The sequence below is a fragment of the Trichosurus vulpecula genome, chromosome 8, assembly GCF_011100635.1.
Source record: "Trichosurus vulpecula isolate mTriVul1 chromosome 8, mTriVul1.pri, whole genome shotgun sequence".
NCBI lineage: Eukaryota > Metazoa > Chordata > Mammalia > Diprotodontia > Phalangeridae > Trichosurus > Trichosurus vulpecula.
Window position 1 is genome coordinate 220,231,590 of NC_050580.1, and position 19,465 is coordinate 220,251,054.

At 36.3% G+C, this 19,465-nt stretch overlaps 1 protein-coding gene across 1 annotated transcript in view; it reads left to right on the top strand.

The window, feature by feature from the left end:
• Window positions 1-19,465, top strand: part of SYNE2 (spectrin repeat containing nuclear envelope protein 2) — a 430,582-nt gene that overhangs the window by 116,653 nt on the left and 294,464 nt on the right. Inside the window, exons 12-21 of the mRNA XM_036734278.1 lie at window positions 1,090-1,254; window positions 3,218-3,330; window positions 4,225-4,387; window positions 5,693-5,771; window positions 7,213-7,400; window positions 9,747-9,911; window positions 10,582-10,734; window positions 15,107-15,280; window positions 17,912-18,070; window positions 18,494-18,667. Coding sequence (XP_036590173.1) covers window positions 1,090-1,254; window positions 3,218-3,330; window positions 4,225-4,387; window positions 5,693-5,771; window positions 7,213-7,400; window positions 9,747-9,911; window positions 10,582-10,734; window positions 15,107-15,280; window positions 17,912-18,070; window positions 18,494-18,667 — 1,533 coding nt within the window. The remainder of the gene's footprint in view (window positions 1-1,089; window positions 1,255-3,217; window positions 3,331-4,224; window positions 4,388-5,692; window positions 5,772-7,212; window positions 7,401-9,746; window positions 9,912-10,581; window positions 10,735-15,106; window positions 15,281-17,911; window positions 18,071-18,493; window positions 18,668-19,465) is intronic.

Here is a 19,465-nt window from a genome sequence, read left to right on the forward strand (position 1 = left end):
AGTTTAGGCAAATGTCAAGGAGATCTTCCCAAAATGAGAGTAGAAAATTTGGTCGTAGTTGACCATACATTAATAGCATACATTCTTATGGCATTGTTTTTGTTGTTAAAATATATCAGACTTTTGTGACACTACGGACCATAGCACAACAATGCTTTCTATGGGATTTTCTTGGCAAACATCCTAGGATGGTGTGCCATTTTCTTCTCTAGTGGATTAAGGCAAACTGAGGTTACGTGACTTACCAGGTTTCAGATTGTAAGTAGCACCATGGTCAGATCATCTCAGTTTTTTGTACTCATTGGGTCACACAGCTAGGAAATGTCTCAGGCTGAATTTGAACTCAAGTCTTTCTGACTCCAGGCCCAGTGCTCTATCTACTGAGCCACCTACCTGCCTCCTCATAACACTTTACTGTTTATAAAATACTTTCTTCACAATAATCTGTTGAGGTAGGTGGGTACTATAAGCAATATTATATCCACTTTATTTTTCAGGAAACTAGAGCTCAAGCAAGTTAAATGACATTCTTACATTCACCAAACTTACCAAATGATGGAATTAGTATTTGCACCTGAGCCTTCACAATCAAATAGGGGGGATATGACACAGGCTGCTGCTGTTCAGTTGTGTTCAACTCTTTGTGACCCCATTCGAGATTTTTTTGGCAAAGATCCTGGAGTGATTTGCCATTTTCTTCTCCAGTTCATTTTACAGACGAGAAAATTGAGGCAAAAGGGGTTAAGTGACTTGCCCAGGGTCACACAGGTAGTAAGTGTCTGAGGCCAGAAAAGAACTCAGGAAGATGAGGCTTTCTGATTCCAGGCCTGGCACTTAGACACTTAGACAGTCCTTGATGAGTGCACCAGAGAAGTAAGACTTTGAGAAATTTAAAAAAATCATGTTCAGATTCTAAGCAGTCTTTAGAATTGTGAAGAGTATTGGTAGAAAATATTCAAGCCAGATCACTAATAAAATCACATTTATTTGAGTTGCTTTTAGAAAACCCTTACAAGATCTACTTGCCCATTTTAAGTGAATGATTAGCAGCGGAACACCAATAATGAATAATTCTCTTTTCTTTTTAAGATTAATGAATGGAGTGCAAAGCTGGATCAAATCCTGCCCCCACCCTTGGATCAGATTGAAGTCTGGCTCCAAGAAATCGAACATCTTATGGCAGAAGATTTACCAGATTCCCAGGATTACAGTCAAGCCATGATTCTAATCAAAGAAAGAATCAATTCATTTAAGGTTGGTAAAGCAAAAAGAGAAAGGAAAGAAACACTTTTAGAGACATTGTTCTTGAGTAAGACTTTATCCTAGGAAGGAAGTGCACTGTTAAAGGATGATTGAGTCTATTTTTTTGAGGGATGGTAAACTATCTTAGGGTCTAGAATTGTGACTGGCTCATAGAGGGTGTTGGGAGGAAGGAAAATGTTATAGCTGAGAAATTCCCACCCAGGGGACTGGGTCACAATTATAGAAGCAGATATCAAGGTCCAGATCCAGGACAGTGAGGGGCAGAGTGGAGTAGCAGACCAGACATTTGACTTGGAGTTAAGTGATTTTCAGTTGTGTCTCACTCTTTGTGACCTCATTTGGAGTTTTCTTGGTGGAGGATACTTTCCTTCTCCAACTCATTGTACAGATGAGGAAACTGAGGCAAATAGGGTTAAGTGACTTGCCCAGGGTCACACAGCTATAAGTGTCTGAGCCAGATTTGAACTCAAGAAAATGAGTTTTCCTGACTCCAGGTTTGGCACTCTGTCTACTGTGTCACCCAGCTGCCCTTGAGCTCAAATTCTGCTTCAGACACTTAACTAACTGTGGTTCTCTGTGATAGTTATTTCACCTCTCTAGCCTCAGTTTCCTCATTGTAAAGTAAAGGGTTTGGACTCAGTGACCTCTAACATTCCTTTGAGCTCTAAACCTATGATCCTAAGAGTTGTAGAACTAAAGTTGAAGAGGAAGGATGCAATGTCTTTAGTGGAAGCCAAACCAAAACCAGAAATCATGACCAAGTGTGAGAGGGGACAACTAAGAGGGGAGGGTCAGGGTTCAGATCGTAAGTAGCACCATGATCAGATCATCTCAGTTTTTTGTACTCATTGGGACTGTGGGTGCACACATATGCATATTACATATACAATATTATATATATATTTGTACAATACAATATATAATTGTATATATACATATGCAGTTATACTAATAGCTGACATTTATGCGTGATATCTCAAAAGCCAAAACTGCACAAAGTCTGGGGAAATCTGCCTAGAACTTTAAAGTCTGTAAAATGCTTTACATCAGTTGTCTTGTTTGAGCCCCACTGCAACCCTATCAAGTGGGCAGTACGAGTATGCCTATCCCCATTTTATAGATGAGAAGAATGAGGCTCAGAAAGGATAAATGTCTTGTCCATGGTCATGCAGCTAGCAAGTGCCAGAGGTGGTGTCTGAACCTAACTTCTTGACTCCAGATCCCACACTATGAATTAGGCCACCTATTTATTGCTGCTGACGTTAATATCCCTACCAACAATGGAAGCCAATGGGCATCAGTTACTAGAATTTGAAAGATGGCCTAGGAAGCAGCTCTCATCAAACAATAGGATATATTTGACTTTGAATTCAGAAAAAAATTCCAGAGTGATATTAAAGCATCTAAAAAGACTAAAAAATATTTTATGATTTCAAGGCATTCTTTCTCAATGAGAAAAAAAATCAAGTGAGATAACACATGTAAAGGTTCTATGCAAACTTTAAAATGCTATATAAATACTAGCTTAATTAAATAGAAATTGTTAATCTAAATAAATTAAAATAAATGAATAATTATATTATTATGATGAGGGGTATACATTTATTATAAAAATATAGTAAGCCTCTAGCACTTGGACATGCATTAAAATTAAAAGCATACCAGAAAATTTCTGCCAGAAGGGAACTCATGTTTTCATCAAAGAAAAAATGTGGTTTGTTGTAGAAGTTTTCAGTTTCCATCAGTTGTGATTGAATTGCATTCAGTCAAATTAAGATGAAAACATTTATTCACAGGATTTTATTTTCACTTTTCAGTCTCTGTAGTGGCCAAAAGAGAAGCTTAAATGGTTATCTGAAAATGATGTCATGTTTCCTGGAAGTGAGATTAAAAGTCCTCAGTTACAGTATCTGGCTGCCAGCCCTGGTTCATACCATGATTGTTTTCTTTTCAGAGTCTGATGGATGATTTTGATTGTCGCTTGAACAGCCTCTTGACATTTGAGAATAAAGATGAGCAACACATGCCCATGGTCCCACCTGACAAACTGGAGGAAATGAAAAGGAGGTGGTAGAAATTCTAGCATTTCACATCTGGCAATGTTATTTATGAGCCCTTGGGTGCTGATAAGGGCTTGGGGTCTTTTAGAGACAATGGAGGATAGATTGATTTAGGCCCAATTTCTGACAAGTGTGTGCTACTAAATTAAAATGTGGAGTTGGCTTTGTGTAGCTATTTTAAAGATACTACTTTAAAGATTTGTGTAAACTTGGTCTTATGCCATACCAATACGTCTTGGAATCTCTTAAGCTGATATGAATTCTCCATATTACATTTGTTTTCTCTACATATTAAAAACTTACTAACGTGTTAATAAGTTTAGCTTTAATAATACAATTATTTCCCCATGCCAAATATTCAAATTTTGGCTACATGAATATTTGACAACATTTTATCTAAATACTACAGCTTGTTTGTACATGTATGTTTGCATGTTTGTCTCCCTCATTAGATGATAAGTTCTTTGAAGGCAAGGACTGTCTTTTGCCTCTTTTTGTATTCCTGGTGCTAAGCACTGGCACATAGTAGGCACTTAATAAATGTTTATTGACTGGCTGACATTTTCCAAATACAGTAAAGCATTTTGAAGATTTTTTTTCTTATTAGAACATATCTTAGCCAAAGTGCATGCTTCTTTAGAAAACATTCTGTGGCAAATACTTCCAATTTGGAAATGTTTGCTTTATTTTCTGGCAGTAGGGATGATTCTTGTAACATTTAAAATATTTTTATGCTACAATTTTTCATTATTTGAATGGTAGCTCATATCTCTGGGTTTTAAATGCAATAGTATTTTTTTGTTTTTAAAAATAGCCAATGGTTTTCGTTTTTTTTGTGGTTAGATATTTCATTATGTCAGGAAAATTAAAAGTAAATCCTAAAGGTTGTCTTATTTTCCAGATTCCACAATATTATGGGGACCAACTTCATTGCACTTTTAGAATTTCACTACTACTTGTGCTTTGTCCTGGGTTTAATAGAAGAAGTTAAATCAAAGTTGAATCTCTGGAATATCAAATATGGGGCCCAGGAATCCGTAGAACTATTATTGGGAGAGTGGCATGTAAGTTAAATTTTATGTTCTGCTTTAGTCACCCTGTCTTCATTTTTGATCACCTTATTGACAGGAATTAGCATTTGTTTTTTGAGTTCAAACCTCTTCATCTAGGAATTGTTTTGCTCCATTGTCGAGAATAGGCACTTCCTCAGAGGTTAAGTCGAATTAGCCAAAGCATCATTGTGACCCCTCTTCCCCCATATTCCTTAGATCTTGTCTTTTTTGCCTTCTTCCTAATCCACTTACATTGTCCTGGATTCTTTTCCTGTATCCTTAATCTTCAGTTTATTCATATTTATCCTTGACTGTTTGCCTAGAATTGGCCACTGCTTATAAATAAATGCACTTTGAGTAACTACGATCTGAATAGTTTCAAATCTGGACTACTCCTGCTCAGGCCATTAAACACAAATCTGTCCAAAGGTTTTAGGTCCTACGTGCATCTAGACTCACTGCCATACCCTCCATTACCTTCTGGCTCAACAACTTCAACAGCTTCCAGATCATCCTGTCCTGAAAGCCATACTACCAATATGGTCCCAGCCCTGAAATATGGATAGGATGATAACAGAATTTACATGTGTTGAAAATGTGTGATACGTCGATTAGTGATTATTTTAAAAATGAATTTTAGATTTAAAAGCATGATATCCATTTTAAAGCCCCTATAATTATAGGTAGCTAGGTGGCATAGTGGATAGTATCTTTTACTTGGAGTCAGGAATACCTGAGTTCAAATACTACTTCAGACACCAACTGTATGAGTGTAGGCAAATCACTTAACCCCTCTTAGCCTTAGTTTCCACACTTGAAAAAGTGTTGATAAAATAGCATCTGCATGGTTGTTGTGAGGATCAAGTGAAGTAACATATGTAAAGCACTATCTAGGGCTAGCTCAATAATGTTGTTCCAAATAAAGACTGAAAATAACATATAATATTTATAAGGTGAGGAGAATTTGAAATGGCTATGAAAATTTGTTAACATTTAGCATTCATGTTTATAAGAAGCTTCTACCTGACAAGTTTATAAGTGAATTTTTTCCAGTAAGTCGAAACTGACAAATATTAGAAAGAATAACAAATAATATATGTATAACATTATCTTAGTTCATAACTAAGCTTCTACTATCTTATACTGTCCCAAATGATAGTATTTATTATGAAGACTTTATCATTTATTTCTCTCAGTTGAATTTTAGGCATTAAGTGTAAAATACGTTCAAATTTGTATCATTTTCTCTTTCTTCCCTGTTTTATTTAAACACTTTTATTTGTGTAAATCTCTGTTTCTTCTTTTGTGTGTGGGCAGAAATTTATTGAAGAAGAGGAGTTCCTAACTCAGCTTGAAAGTTCTTTTCAAAAATGTGAAACAATGATCAAGAATTTAGGTAAGATAATACAGGTGATTTATTATAGGTTTATTTGATTTTTAGAGTGTCATTTTTATCTTTTGTTTTTATATTACAGTTCTTTCCTAGTATACCCACTATTGCATCCTTCATTGTAACAAAGAAAAAAAGAGTAAAGCCAAAAAAGTAATGTAATAAGCACAGCATTTGTAATGTTCTGTATCTTTAGTTTTCTACTTTTCCACCATGAGGAGGGAAATGTCTTCCTTATCTGTTGTCTGCAGCCATGATTGGTCACTAAAGTTAATCATAGGGTACCCGCCTTTCCATGTTTATATCACTGGAGTCACTGTATATCATTTTCTCCTGGCGATATTGAATTGAAAATTGTATTTCAAATTGACTAAATTGTCCATACCTTTTTACCAAGTGATTCCACTACTTGGCAGCTACCTGAAAGAAATAAAAGACAGAAAAAAGGACTACCGTATGACAAACTATATGACAAACTAGTCCTGACAGCATTATAACAAAGTGAATCCCCATCAGTTGAGGAGTGGCTAAAAAAAGCTATGGTAAATAAATGAAATGGAATATTATTGTGCAAAAAGAAATCACTAATATGAGGAATTTAGAGAATTATGGAAAAATTTCTATTACTGATAAAAAGCAAATAAAGCAGAACCAATTACAGAATACAATTACTGCAGTGAAAATTAAAAGCTCTCTAAAAAAGAAGAACAATTCTGAGAAACTGAAAAAAAGTTAAGGTCCGAAGGACCTTAACTTTTTTTCAGTTTTTTTTTTCATATTTCATACCTAGAACAGCCTGGGACAGAAGGTAGGTAGAAAATGATTGTGAAATAATGGGAAAAGGGAACAATAGAATAAATTTTAAAAACAAAATATTTTATTCTTGTCACGTTTTGTCTCACAATACTCTACTGAAGGCCTGCTGGAATGTTTCATTGTAGAGGTAACCTTGAGTTTTTGAAGGCTAAATCAGGAATGCAAGCTCTGGTAGGTCCCAATAAACTAGAAAAGCTTTGAATATGGGCCAGGTCATAGACTTTGATTCTGTGTTCTGAGTACAGCCTAAAAAAAATCACTAGGTGGCCACAGAATTATAAATTTTATAGGCAGTAGGGACTCGAAGACTATTTACTAAGTTATAGAGGATTTATGATCTGAATTGGTAGGCAAAGTCATGTAGATGAACTGACACATTCTAAAATTACTATAAATTTATCTAAACAATACTTAGGTATTCTTTATACATAGGGGAATTTTGTACATACACATAATATGTATGTATATATATATAATATATAGTTCAAGGAAAATAATTTCTATATAATATTAATATAATTCATACTTAAATTTGTCTTTGCCATATTTGAATGAATGTGTCCAATTAATGTCTTGTAGTCACATTATGATAATGTTTTCTAAGATTCCTTTCTTTTATTGAATATCATAGCTGGAGATCCTCAGAACATTAGCAAGCAGTTTAAGATGGTGGAATCTCAGATTTCTATGTGTAGAAAATGCATGTATAATATAAAATCCACCCTGCAAAAAGTTTTGTCATCTTGGACTACGTATAAGGAGAACCTTCATTCACTTAAGACTTGCTTTGAAGAATCAAGGAAAGAAGATCTAAAACAGGTACATTTTCTCCCTTGAATTAAGAGTTTTTGCTTTAATTAGAGATCTTGACTCTCAGAGCCAGGAATAGGAATGTGCAGAGTTATAAGCAGGCATGTGCAGGGAATTCCTTCTTAGCAGGTTTACTTGTAGTTGGGAAAGGTTGTCTCCTTTCAAGCCTGCATGGTCAATGGAACATTTTCTTCTTAGTGTTGTTTTCTGAGACATTATCATCTTCTTCTCTGAATGGGGATTAGTGAATTGGATTGATTTTATAGGCACGTTTAAAATAAATAAATGGTTTAAATTAAATTTCATTTTTAAATTGTTAAGATCCTAACTCCAAAACCTTTTTTGGGGTGTAGTTATGAATTGTTGGGAAGACAATATGGCATAGTACAAAGATCATTTCATTGGGAATCAGGAAGCCTGGGTTTAAATCCAAGTTCTCTAATTGAGTAGCTCTGTGCCTTTGGATCACTGTTCCTCTCTGGGACTTATTTGGTTCGTTTTTAAAAAGGGAAGTTAGAGGAGATGATCCTTTATTTCCCTTTTAGCTCTGATCTTCTACAATTTGATCAAAATTCACTTTAGCCATCTTGGTGTGGACTGAGGTAGTGGTGTTGATAAAGTAGTTTCTGTTTTAAATTGATGATCTATTTGCTATTTATGTGTTCAGTTCTCATAACCATCCATGTTGATTTCCACTCCCCCCCCATTACTGGTGAAGTAATTTAGAAGTAATTTATTTCTCTTGACTGAAGAGGGATATTGCTAATCCCTTGAAGTCAGAAATTAATTGGAATCAGTCATCATGAGTTTGAGGAGACTTTTCCAAAAAGTTAAATCATTCAAAAGAAACTAGGCTGTTTTTAATATAAAATAGTTTGTAAGAAGTGTGGTTGAGCAGCTTGTGAGTCATCAGTATACCCACACTATGTTATTTGTAGGCAGCCTTATAACTGAGTAAAGGTCGTAGTTACCTAAATGGTGTGATTGGAGGGCCACCAAGTATGGTTCCACTTTACAAATATTCCTGCCTCACTGCTTGTCATGGTGCTTAGAATTCTATATTTAGGAATCCTTTCTTTGGGGTCTTGATCACTTTGCCCTCTCCAATAATCTCCTACTAAAATGTAAATACAGTTACTTCTTCCACATCTTGAATTTCCCCATCATGGTTTTCATATATCACAGTTTTGATATATCATGGGTCAGCATAAGAAATTAAATGAGAACTTTTGGGGAGTTTTGTGGAAGCTGCGGATGACACAAAGGCCAGCAGAAAACACAGAAAAAGTTTAGAAACTCAGAAGTGCATAAAATATATGTAAAATATCAACATATTTTATCTTTTAATACTGTAAATACCCCATAAGAGAAAAAGAAAACAGTAAGACTTCTCTGGTATGAAGGGAAGGCCAAAAATTTTATGTGGATTTTTTAGATTGAGGGGATACCATGACCTAACTCTGGAGATATATAAGGGATAACTGTAACTCTGGAAGGGATAGCATCTTAAAGAAATATTAGTACCTTAGAAGTAATTATCAGATGCTTTCTAACAGTGGCATCTAGCTGAGACTAAAGCTTTGTGAGAATGAGAGACAGGCGAGACACTTGGGACCTGGGAGAAACAAGAAAGAGGAGAATAATGCTTAATGGGGAGCTAAGATTGCATTGAAGACAAATTTCCTCTACTTAACAGCGTTTTTGGGCTAAGTGGTGCAGTGGATAGAATTCTGAATTTGCATTCAGGAAGACCAGAGTTCAAATCCTCCCTCAGACTCTTACTTAGCTTTGTGCTCCTGGGCAAATCATCATTCTTTCAGGCTCAATGTCCTCATCTGTAAAATATGGATAATAATAGCACTTACCTCTTGGGATTGTGAGGGGGAAAAAATATAACATTTGTAAACAATTTGCAAGCCTTAATGCACTATATAAATACTAGCTATTATTGTTCAGTTGGTTTCTTTGCAAACCTTAAAGTACTTTATAAATGCTAGCTGTTGCTATTGTTTGTCCTTCCTTCTCAAAGAAGACTATAACATCAGGGACGTGATGCCGAGACATGCAAGTGAATTGGATTTAAGTGAGGGAGGGCTGTGCAAAGTCACCAGCCTTACTTTCTCCTCTGGAACCATCTGGGTCCAGTGGCCAGAGATAGATCAGGATGGCTGAAGATAGCCCTGGATGCAGTGGGAGACCTTAGCCTTTTTAAGTTAAGGTCTTTAACAGTTCTCAGTTTGATTGAGGCAGTGCCTGTTCAGTGATTAAGTCTAGTAAAAAAAATCAATCTGTGAGGGGATTGGTTATCAGAAGGCCAAAGATCATTTCATCCAATTATTCTTTTATGTTTTGCAGATTCCTTTTGAGACACTAGCAAGTTGGAATTCAGTACTTAGTACTGTAAATGAGGTTGGAAAATTTTTAATTGATGTCAGTAACCAACAAGTTGGATTGTCTATTAATAAGGAACTGAAAAGACTCAATAAAAGATGGGCAAAATTCATTAAGAAAACTCAGTTTGTAAGTCATGAAACCACTTTCTGTTATATGGCATTATATTTGAAATTAATGATGTGAGAATTATTACTGAAATTATATCTATCCTTTTCTGTGCCCACCACCCTTCCCCTTACAGAATCTTTTCTTTTTCTTTACCTCCTTGTTTTTGTTAATAATGTTAAGGTGACTGAGAAGATGATGGAATTCCTGAAAATTTAGAGCCATTTTAAAAACTCTTTCCTCTCCCTTGGTTCTTATATCTAATCGGTTACCAAGTCCTCTGGATTCTGTCTCCCCAGTATCTCATTCATCCTTTCCCCCTTGTCATTTATACTACTGTCCACCCTAGTTTTGGCTCCCATCATTTTTCACTAGACTATCATAAAAATCTCCTAATTGGCCTCATGGATAACTTGAAATTATTATATTTATTGAATTCTCAATGTCTCCCCACTGCAGGACAGCTTCCAGTATGGCTGTCTACATAATATATATCACTTTCCTTTTCAAAAACCACTAGTGATTCTCCTCCTTCTTTTATAACATCCTTGCTAAATGAGTTAGAGTGTAAAAAGCATTTTTTTTGTATATGCCAGGACCTGTAATTCACAAGACTTATTTTAACAAAATTTAGTAGTTAAAAAATAAGTTAAATGAAGATAAAATAATTATCCTATTAATTTTTTAACAGGAGATGAAATTGCGTTTTACCCAAGAACAGGAACAACCCAGTCTTGAGAGCACTGGGAGTACTGGGCTACCTTTGGAAGAAAACTCAACTTGCTGTGGTGGTTCAACAGATATTTCAGCTGAAGCCCTGAGGAAGCACATTCAGCATTTAAAGGTAAAATACAGGCATTTTGAAAATGCCTTTCAGGAGTGTATAGATATAATTTAGGTAGAATATTTTTCTAGAAGTGTCATAAAATGTCAGGTTGTTATTAGCAAGGGTGAGAAGGATAATAAAATAACAGGCTGCTGTATAGAGTGCTGGGTCCAGAGTCAAGAAAAACTGAGTTCAAATCTAGTCTCAGACACTTACTAGCTGTGGGACCCTTGGCAAGTCACTTAACCTTGTTTGCTTCAGTTTTTTCATCTGTAAAATGAGCTGGAGAAGGACATGGCAAGCCAGTCCTGTATCTTCTCCAAAAACCCCCCAACAAACCTAAGTGGAGTCACAGAGTTGGACATGACTGAAACAACGTGGCTGTGTGGATAAAGAGCCTTGGGGGGTCGAAAAGACCAGGGTTCAAAACCTACCCCTGACACATGGTATGCATGTGTTGCTGGGCAAGTTATGTGACTTGGGGCAAGTTAGTTGTCCAAGCAATTCCCAAAGTGTATAAGGTGTAAAGCAGGTGCTGAGGGAATTTCTTGACTAGGAATTTCCCAGTACCATTGAAATCACAGGTCAGTTCAAATGATGATAATCATTACTCCTGCTATCTTTCTTTGATAAACATTGTTGGATATATCACCATGGATATATGCCTGGAAGAACAGAAAAAATTTAAAACATAAAGATTTCCCTGGAAAGATATTGAGTTATTCAGTTAGCTGGTATTTGGGTAAAATTTTTCTTGCTGCTGGGAGTCTTGAATAACAGGAGTTGGAGTCCTATTGATGGAACTCATACTAAGATCTGCCCTGATGAAAAGAAATAAGAGAATGAGTGTGGGGTTTATGGAAAAGGAAAATTAAGGAATGTCAACAGATAGCTCCAGAGCCCAGGGATCAAATTTAGATGGAGCAGACAATGATATCTGGCAGCATTCAAGCTCCAGAAGCTTGTAGGCTTTTCTTATCTACTGGTGTTGCTCCTGACTTTATCTCTCTCTACCTCTGGTAATCACCTGCAGCTGTACACATAATGACAGTGTTCTCTATTACCTCTGTTATGAAGTTCAGTTTTACAGATATTAAGCTATTGATTACTATTTTACTCTAATTATTACTAATTATTGGAAACTTGCTGAGTAGACAGGCAAATCCGCTGGCCTCAGCTTCTTAGTCTGTGAGATGAAGATAATAATCTCAGTTCTATATCGCTTCCTTATAACTTATTAGAGAATGAAATTAGGTAATTGAAATGAAAATGTAAAAGGGAATGAAATGTGTTCAGGAAATATTGGGTATCTTTCAAATATACTTTAGTACTTGCAAAAATATGTGATTGAAATCCATACACATCTTAGTAGAAATTTGATTAATTGCTCTGGTCAAATCAAAATTATAATAAGGTATCCAATGTTCAGATGAAGAGCCTTTCTTGAAATTATCTGTTTTGGACCTTACGCTATTGTTGATCCTGTATCCAAAATCTTTCTCCCTTGGTGTTGTTCAGTTGTTTCAGTCATGTCCAATTCCTTGTGACCCCATTTGGGATTTTCTTGGCAAAGATACTAGAGCAGATTGCCATTTCCTTCTCTGGCTCATTTTATAGATGAGTAAACTGAGGCAAACAGGGTCAAGTGACTTGCTCAGGGTCACATAACTAGTAAGTCTGAGGCCAGATTTGAACACAGGGAGATGTTTTCCTGATCTCAGGCCCAGCACTCTGTCCACTGCACCACTTGGCTGCGCCTTCTTGCTCAGTAGGGCCTGCCAGAACTTGAGTTCAGCTAGGGCGGACTTATTATAGCAATGAGGTTGTAGTTCTTGAGGTTCAATCTCTTGGGTGACCTTAAATCTGGGCATTAATTTTCTCATCTGCAAGAACAAACATCATACTACTTATACTACCTACCTTATTGAGTTGTTGTAAAGGTTAGAATATGCCAACTACAAGTAATTTATATCATTAAGAGCCCAGGGTCACCTTGAAGCCATTATTGGCTAAATACACACAGGAACATCACTACGTAATTAACTCTAATAGGCAGACCCTCTTCAATTTGGTCTTTGTAACGAATCTCCTCTAGGACACTGTTGAATGACTTGGTGGACATACCTCTCCTTGTTTTATATCTCAGCTGATCTATTAACGATGAGTGGATAGCTGTATATGGTTATCTCTGTGGATATATCTTTCAAGTAGTCTTGCATAATTTTGATGTATACATGGGAGACAACTAGTTGAAAGAGATTATTTTATCAGTGTACCTGATTGCCTGAGGATTTATGTATCAAGAGAATGTGACTTGAGAAGAATAATTACACAACATATTGCAGGTGCTCCTCTAATGCTTCCATACACCCGGCTTCCACTACAGATTAAGCCAAAGATAAATAAAATATAGGTTTTTGTTTAACATAGCAATGCATTCTCTGCAAATTTTGTTCTTTAGTGCTAAGTGAGGAGGTTAGTAGAAGATCCTACAAATTAAGAATAATTATTACATTTTTGGGAATATATCTCATAGAAAGCAGTTTCACAGCCGTAGTGGAAGGGGCAGATGTTAACTAGCCAGGGAGCTGATTAGTAGGGGAAGGGAATAAGCATTTATAGAATGCCTACTATGTGCCAGCCACTGTGCTAAATGCTTTACAGATATCATCTCATTTGACCCTCCGAACAACCCTGAGAGGCAGGTGCTGTTATTGTCTCCAATATGTCATTGTTGAGTCATTTTGGTTCTGTCTGACTCCATGACCCCATTTGTGGTTTTCTTGGCAAAGACACTAGAGCGGTTTGCCATTTCCTTCTCCAGTTCATTTTATAGATGAAGAAACTGAGACAGATAGGGTGAGGTAACTTGCTCGGTGTTACACAGATAGAAGTGAGTTCAGATTTGAATTCAGGTCCTACTGACTCCGGGGCCAGGCCCAATAGTAATAGTAATTCGCATTTTATTGTGCTTTAATATCTACAAAACACTTTCCTCACAACAATTATATCCAGAGCAAATATTATTATTCCCATTTTTACAGTGAAAAACTGATACTCAAGAAAGTTAACTGAGACTTGCATAAGGTTTTGTAGCTAATAAGATTTTATGGTAGGGCCTAATTGGGTCCACCAGTACTCAGTGACTCTACCCTTAAAAGTATCTCAGTAAGAAATACCACTGCTTTAGTGCAAGATTCACAGTCACAAATTAATGGCTTGCATCAGCTAACTGCTGCTGTCCTGCTTGAGAATACCACTGTACAAATTCCTTCAATGTCTAAATTCTAACAATGTTAAAATCCCTTTTGTCCTGAGACTTTCTGTCAACTTTGAAGGCTCTCTGGGGACAAGTCCCCCACTGAACTCCTCTCTTATAAGATCTGGCCAGCCTTGAGAGGTTGGAGGATTTGTCCATGTAGCTGAGCCTTTGGGTGTTCCCCTATTACCTCTCATTGCTGGCTGAAGGGGTCTGATTGGGGGTGCATCACAAGGCTAATGACACTGGCATACCCTAATGCACAGCTGCAATGCTTGCTGTGCTAATGCTTAGCATCATTTCTCCTAATTCAAGAGAGTATCATCCCATTTTGGAATATAGGTAAATATTAAAGAAATACTCTGCAACTTGATTGTGTGTTGTAGTCAGGGTATTCCCCTATGCTAACCTAAGTAGCCTAAGTAGAGAATTATTCTGCCCAGAGTTAATGGCCATGACTCTCCCTTAAACTAGATACATGAGGAGATCTGTCTCCCCTAGGACAATATTAAAAGTAGAAAGGTTCAAATAGCTTCTAGCTCTATTGACTCTAAGGCCTGGGTTCTTTCCAGCATGCCAACTACAAGTAAGTGCTTACTATGTGCCAGGCACTGTGTTAAGTGCTGCAAATACAAATACAAACACAAATACAAGTGCCCTCAAAGAGATTATATTATAATGGAGGAATAAAACACATAAAAGGAAGCTGAATGAGGAGAAGAGGTGGAGACAAGAAGGTACCTGTCCAAGCCATGGTAGAGAAAATCCAGTGAGGCAGGAGTACAGCCTGGAAAGAACTGGTTTGGGCATCCTCCTTAAAATGGAGGTTATGGGAAGAACCAACCAATCAGAGAGAGAGGCCAAGGTGAAGAAGTTTCTGGAGCATTGTAGAAAAAGATTGGGAGAATCAAATGTACAGTTTGGAAAGGAATAAAAACATGGTTGACTTGGATGACCTCCTTGACATGGTCGACCTTGATGACCTCCTTAAATTGGAAGTTCTAGGAAGAACCAGTAGTGAATAATGATTTTGTAGACCACCTGATGAAAAGAAAGTTTAAGGTATTCATATAAAAAAGGATAATTCTGAATATGCTGCTTTGTTTTCATAATCTTGCTTGTATATTGAAGACTGGAAAAGAAAATGAGGCTGTAATTAAAGAGTTCACAGAGCTCCTACAAGTGCTTGAAGAGATGGAAGAATTCATCGATCAAGTGGCAACTTGGGAAACAGAAATCAGACCTGTTCTGGATTTTATCAAACAACAAGGTTATGTGGAAGCTTCCATGGAGGAATCTTTGCAGGTAAAAATGTAGAAAAGCAAAATGCCAATTTACAGGTGTGCTCTTGTATTTCAGCTTAGATCAGTGTTGATAAAGGAAATTCCAAGAAACCTGTGTTTCGTAGCTAGTGCCATGCCGTGGTCAGAATATATACTAGGAAAGTTGCAAAATCTATTTCTTTTTAACTTTGACATTGGTTTAATTTGGGACTCTGATATAGTGAAGTACTTTTCTTTGAAATCCTTTCTAATGGGATGAATTCTCTCACCTGGGATGGTGAGTTGTGTTCCTTTCCACCTTTAGGGGGAACCACTAGAAGTGGACAAAAAGTGCTCCAAAGCAGACATCAAAGTCTACCCATTGGCCAGATTCAAATGTAATTGGGAAATGTTTAACAAAATGAAAATGCAATACAACATAGAGAATGGTAATTTGTGGTTTTCCAAGTTAATATGTAGCCTTCCGGGATCTGTTTCTATTTGAGTTTGACACCACTGCTCTAAAGTATGCTTTGGAGGTTTTTATATTTTTTTGATTGTTATTGTTGCTGTTTGGATAAGGAAATTGCTGTTCATTTGTGTCTGACTCTGTATGACCCCATTTGGGGTTTTCTTGGCAAAGATACTGGAGTGGCTTGCCATTTCCTTCTCTAGCTCACTTTATAGATGAGGAAACTGGGGCAAACAGGGTTATGTGACTTGCCCAGGATCACATAGCTAGGAAGTGCCTGAGTCCAAATATGCACTCAGTTCTTCATGACTCCAGGCACAGCCCTCTATCCACTATGCCACCTAGCTGTCCCAAGGAGACCGGATCTCTTTATTGTATCCAGGCAGAAGTACAGAAGCTACTCAGATCAAATCCCACCACTAATCAGCATGGAAGTTTTGACCTCCTCTATTTCTGACCTAGACTAGTTCTTCACTTCTTAAGCAGCCTAGTGGCCCACCCCACTCCCAGGGGTCCCCCATACTGGTGTTGGACTAGTTTTGGACACCCAAATGGCTTTAGCCTTCCTGAAGCTTAGAACTCTTAAGGGTATGACCCATCAGCCTCAGTTTCCCCAGTAACAGAGATTATAGTTATCCCCCACCATGCTGGACCTAGGGCCCACTACTTATTAGTCATGTAACCTTGGACAAGTCTCTTGGGATATTTAAGATCAAAAAGAGATTATAAAGATGATCTAGTTCAAAATCTTTATTTTACAGAGGAGGAAACAGTTCTAAAGAAGTTAAGTGACTTATGCTAGGTCACACAGCTAATACTAGCAGAGATAGCATTCAGTTCCAGTGCAAATTTGCTACTCTTTCCATTACTTAAAGCTATGTTCTTTTAAACAATATGTAAAATAGTGATAACAACACTAAGTGATCCTCCTCAGTATCTGGGACTATTGTGCACCACTCCGCCTGGCCAATGCCTTTTGTTTTGAACTTGTTTTTCTGTCTGTAGAATGGAGATTAATTAAAAAAAGAGTCTCCATGCATTAGTGCAATGAGAATGAGTTAAGTCTGGTTTCATATTGCATTTGAAGGTATGATTTGTGAATATAAAGAATTATTAGCTATCTGTTGAAAATTTACCCATGAATTAGACACCCACAGCTTAACTGATTGCAGGGAATCCTGCTGCTTTTAGTAGAAGAGAACACAATCTTTCTTCCCTGGGACTCAGTTCTGCCTTTACTTCCATGTAACCATCTCATTGAGAAGCAGGGAAGTGCATAGTTACATTGTATTATGCTTAGCTATTATGCTGAGCTAATTACACTTAGCCCTCCTGCGGAGGAAGTAACATTGAAAGTTTAACTGAGTTTCAGCTAAGTCATAAAACCATCCAGGCATGAGTTTTGACAACATGGAAAATTCCAACAATAAGAATAAGAAACAATCTCTTTGCAAATCTCCATTTCTTAGCTTTGTGTATTTAATTGGCCTATATTTTCTGTGGTAAGTATAGAGAGATCATTTGTATAGTTTTGGGAACTGAGGATCTGAGAAAGTTACTAATGCTCTGTGGACCTCAGTTTTCTCATCTGTAAACTAAAGCATTGGAGTAGATGGGGTGTTAGGTCTCTTTTAGCTTTAGCATCTATGATCATGTCATTAACTACCTGTGTGACTTCGGTCAAGTCCCTTGATATCTTTGAGGTCTGGTTTCTAAAGTTAGAGACCTTGAGTATCTATACTTTGTTTTAGGTCTAAATCTCTGATCCCATAATTAATATTGATGATTAATATCCAGTTTGTCTTTTAAATAGTATTAGTTTACTTGTAGTCGGTACCATACTATCAATAGCATGAGAGATGTAATTTTGAATTGACATAACATTCAAGGGATCAGGATATTTCTCAGAACTTGATCATTCATTAAAAATCTATTTTATATATACGTATATATCTTTAAATATGCTCTTAATTATTTATGAATTATTTCCTTCTTACAAGGTAGTATATAGTGCTTGTGTAAGATAAACTTGTGTTAAGATTATATTCTCAGGCTTTCTTCAAGCTAGACAATGTAAGAAATACTCAGAACATTTACTATGTAAACTTTACCATTTTGGATTTATTTTTAGTGACTTTGAATGAACATGATTTTAATCTGGATTAATGTTGAACCTAACTATGCTCTCATTTGTTTCTATAGAACCTGATTGCACGAGGATCTATGTACCAAGAGCATGTGAATAGGAAAGAAAATGCATTACAAATAATATCACAAACTATTTCGAGCAAGGCACTCCTCCAGCATTTCCACACATCTGGGCTCCGGACACAGATTATAGAAGCAAAAGACAAAGTTCAGGTCTCTAACATAGTGCATTTTCAAAATATATTATTCCTTAACTTTTAGTGGTATGAAAAATTGTTACCATTCATTTAAAATTTCCTGCATAATATTATTTTTGCCTTATAGTTTAAAATAACTATTGCTTAGTGGCATATAAATATAGTCTATTAGAATCTATATTAAAAAGCTACTATTTGAAAGAAACTTCAATTCAACCAACTTTTATTAAGTACCTCCTGTATGAATTCAAGGTCCTCTATAATCTGGCTTCAACCTCTCTATTTAGTTGATACTTAAATTTTTGTTGAATTGAATTATAGATCATTGTGCTAAGCCTTGGCAAAGATTAGAAGTTTTGAAGAAAAAACAATTTTTCTAAGTGAATCCTATAAAATAGTGGGTGAAATGCGAATCATTTAAGACTGGTTTTCTTCACAGAATAATATGGCAGAGCTAGATGCTGTCTTGCAGGCCTCATATGAGAGTTCCCTAGAAATGGATGTTAGGGTCAAGTTTGAAAAGTCACAAAAGGAACTTGAGTCAGCTATTATGAAGGCTCGGCAACTCCTTGGACAAAAAGGGAGCCTGGGTGACCTGGTTTCACAAAAGAAGGTGGGAATCTCTATTATTATTACTTGTAGAATATTTATTGGTACTTATTTTTCTATTAAAAAATCAAGAATATAAAACAAAAATTATGCTAGTCTGCCATTATCTTCTTTTAACCTCTTTGAGTTTTCTAGTATCTGAATTTCTTTCTTAATAGTAAGTAAAAGTGACTTAAAATCATAATTTTTTTAAAAAAATCTTCATTGAAATGAAAAAAAAATTCAGATTGTAATGTAGTCCTTTAAGAAATGTTGAGTAGTGCAGTGAAAATAGCTCTGGAATGGGATTCAGGACACTTGACTCATCTAATCTTAGTGCTAGCTTTGCATCTATGACCTTGGGCAAGTCACTTAATCTGCTTCATTTTCCTTCTGTGTGAAATAGAGATAATAGGATTGAACATCTAGAGCTGGAAGGTACCTCTAGTCCAATACCTTCATTTTGAAATGGAGAAGAAAATTGAGGTCTAGAGGTAAAGTGACTTGTCCAAGGCCACATAGGTAGTAAGTAGAAAAGATGATCTCTTTCCTACCTAACTCATAAAATTAAAAATCAAATGAGATAACGAGTGCAAAAGTACTTTACCAATATCAAGAATTATCATTCAATTGAATTGATAAAAGCCACTTAAAGGCTCTCATCTTCGCTCTTCAGCTATGGTTCCCTTCCTTAGTCCTAAGTTCGATTTTTGACATAAAAATTTCCAGGGCACCTATTTTAAAGGTCTTGAAAAGCTTTAAAAAAGTTTTTCACATTTGATCCTGTAGTTGATATGCAGTTTATTATTTATTGAGTAGCAGG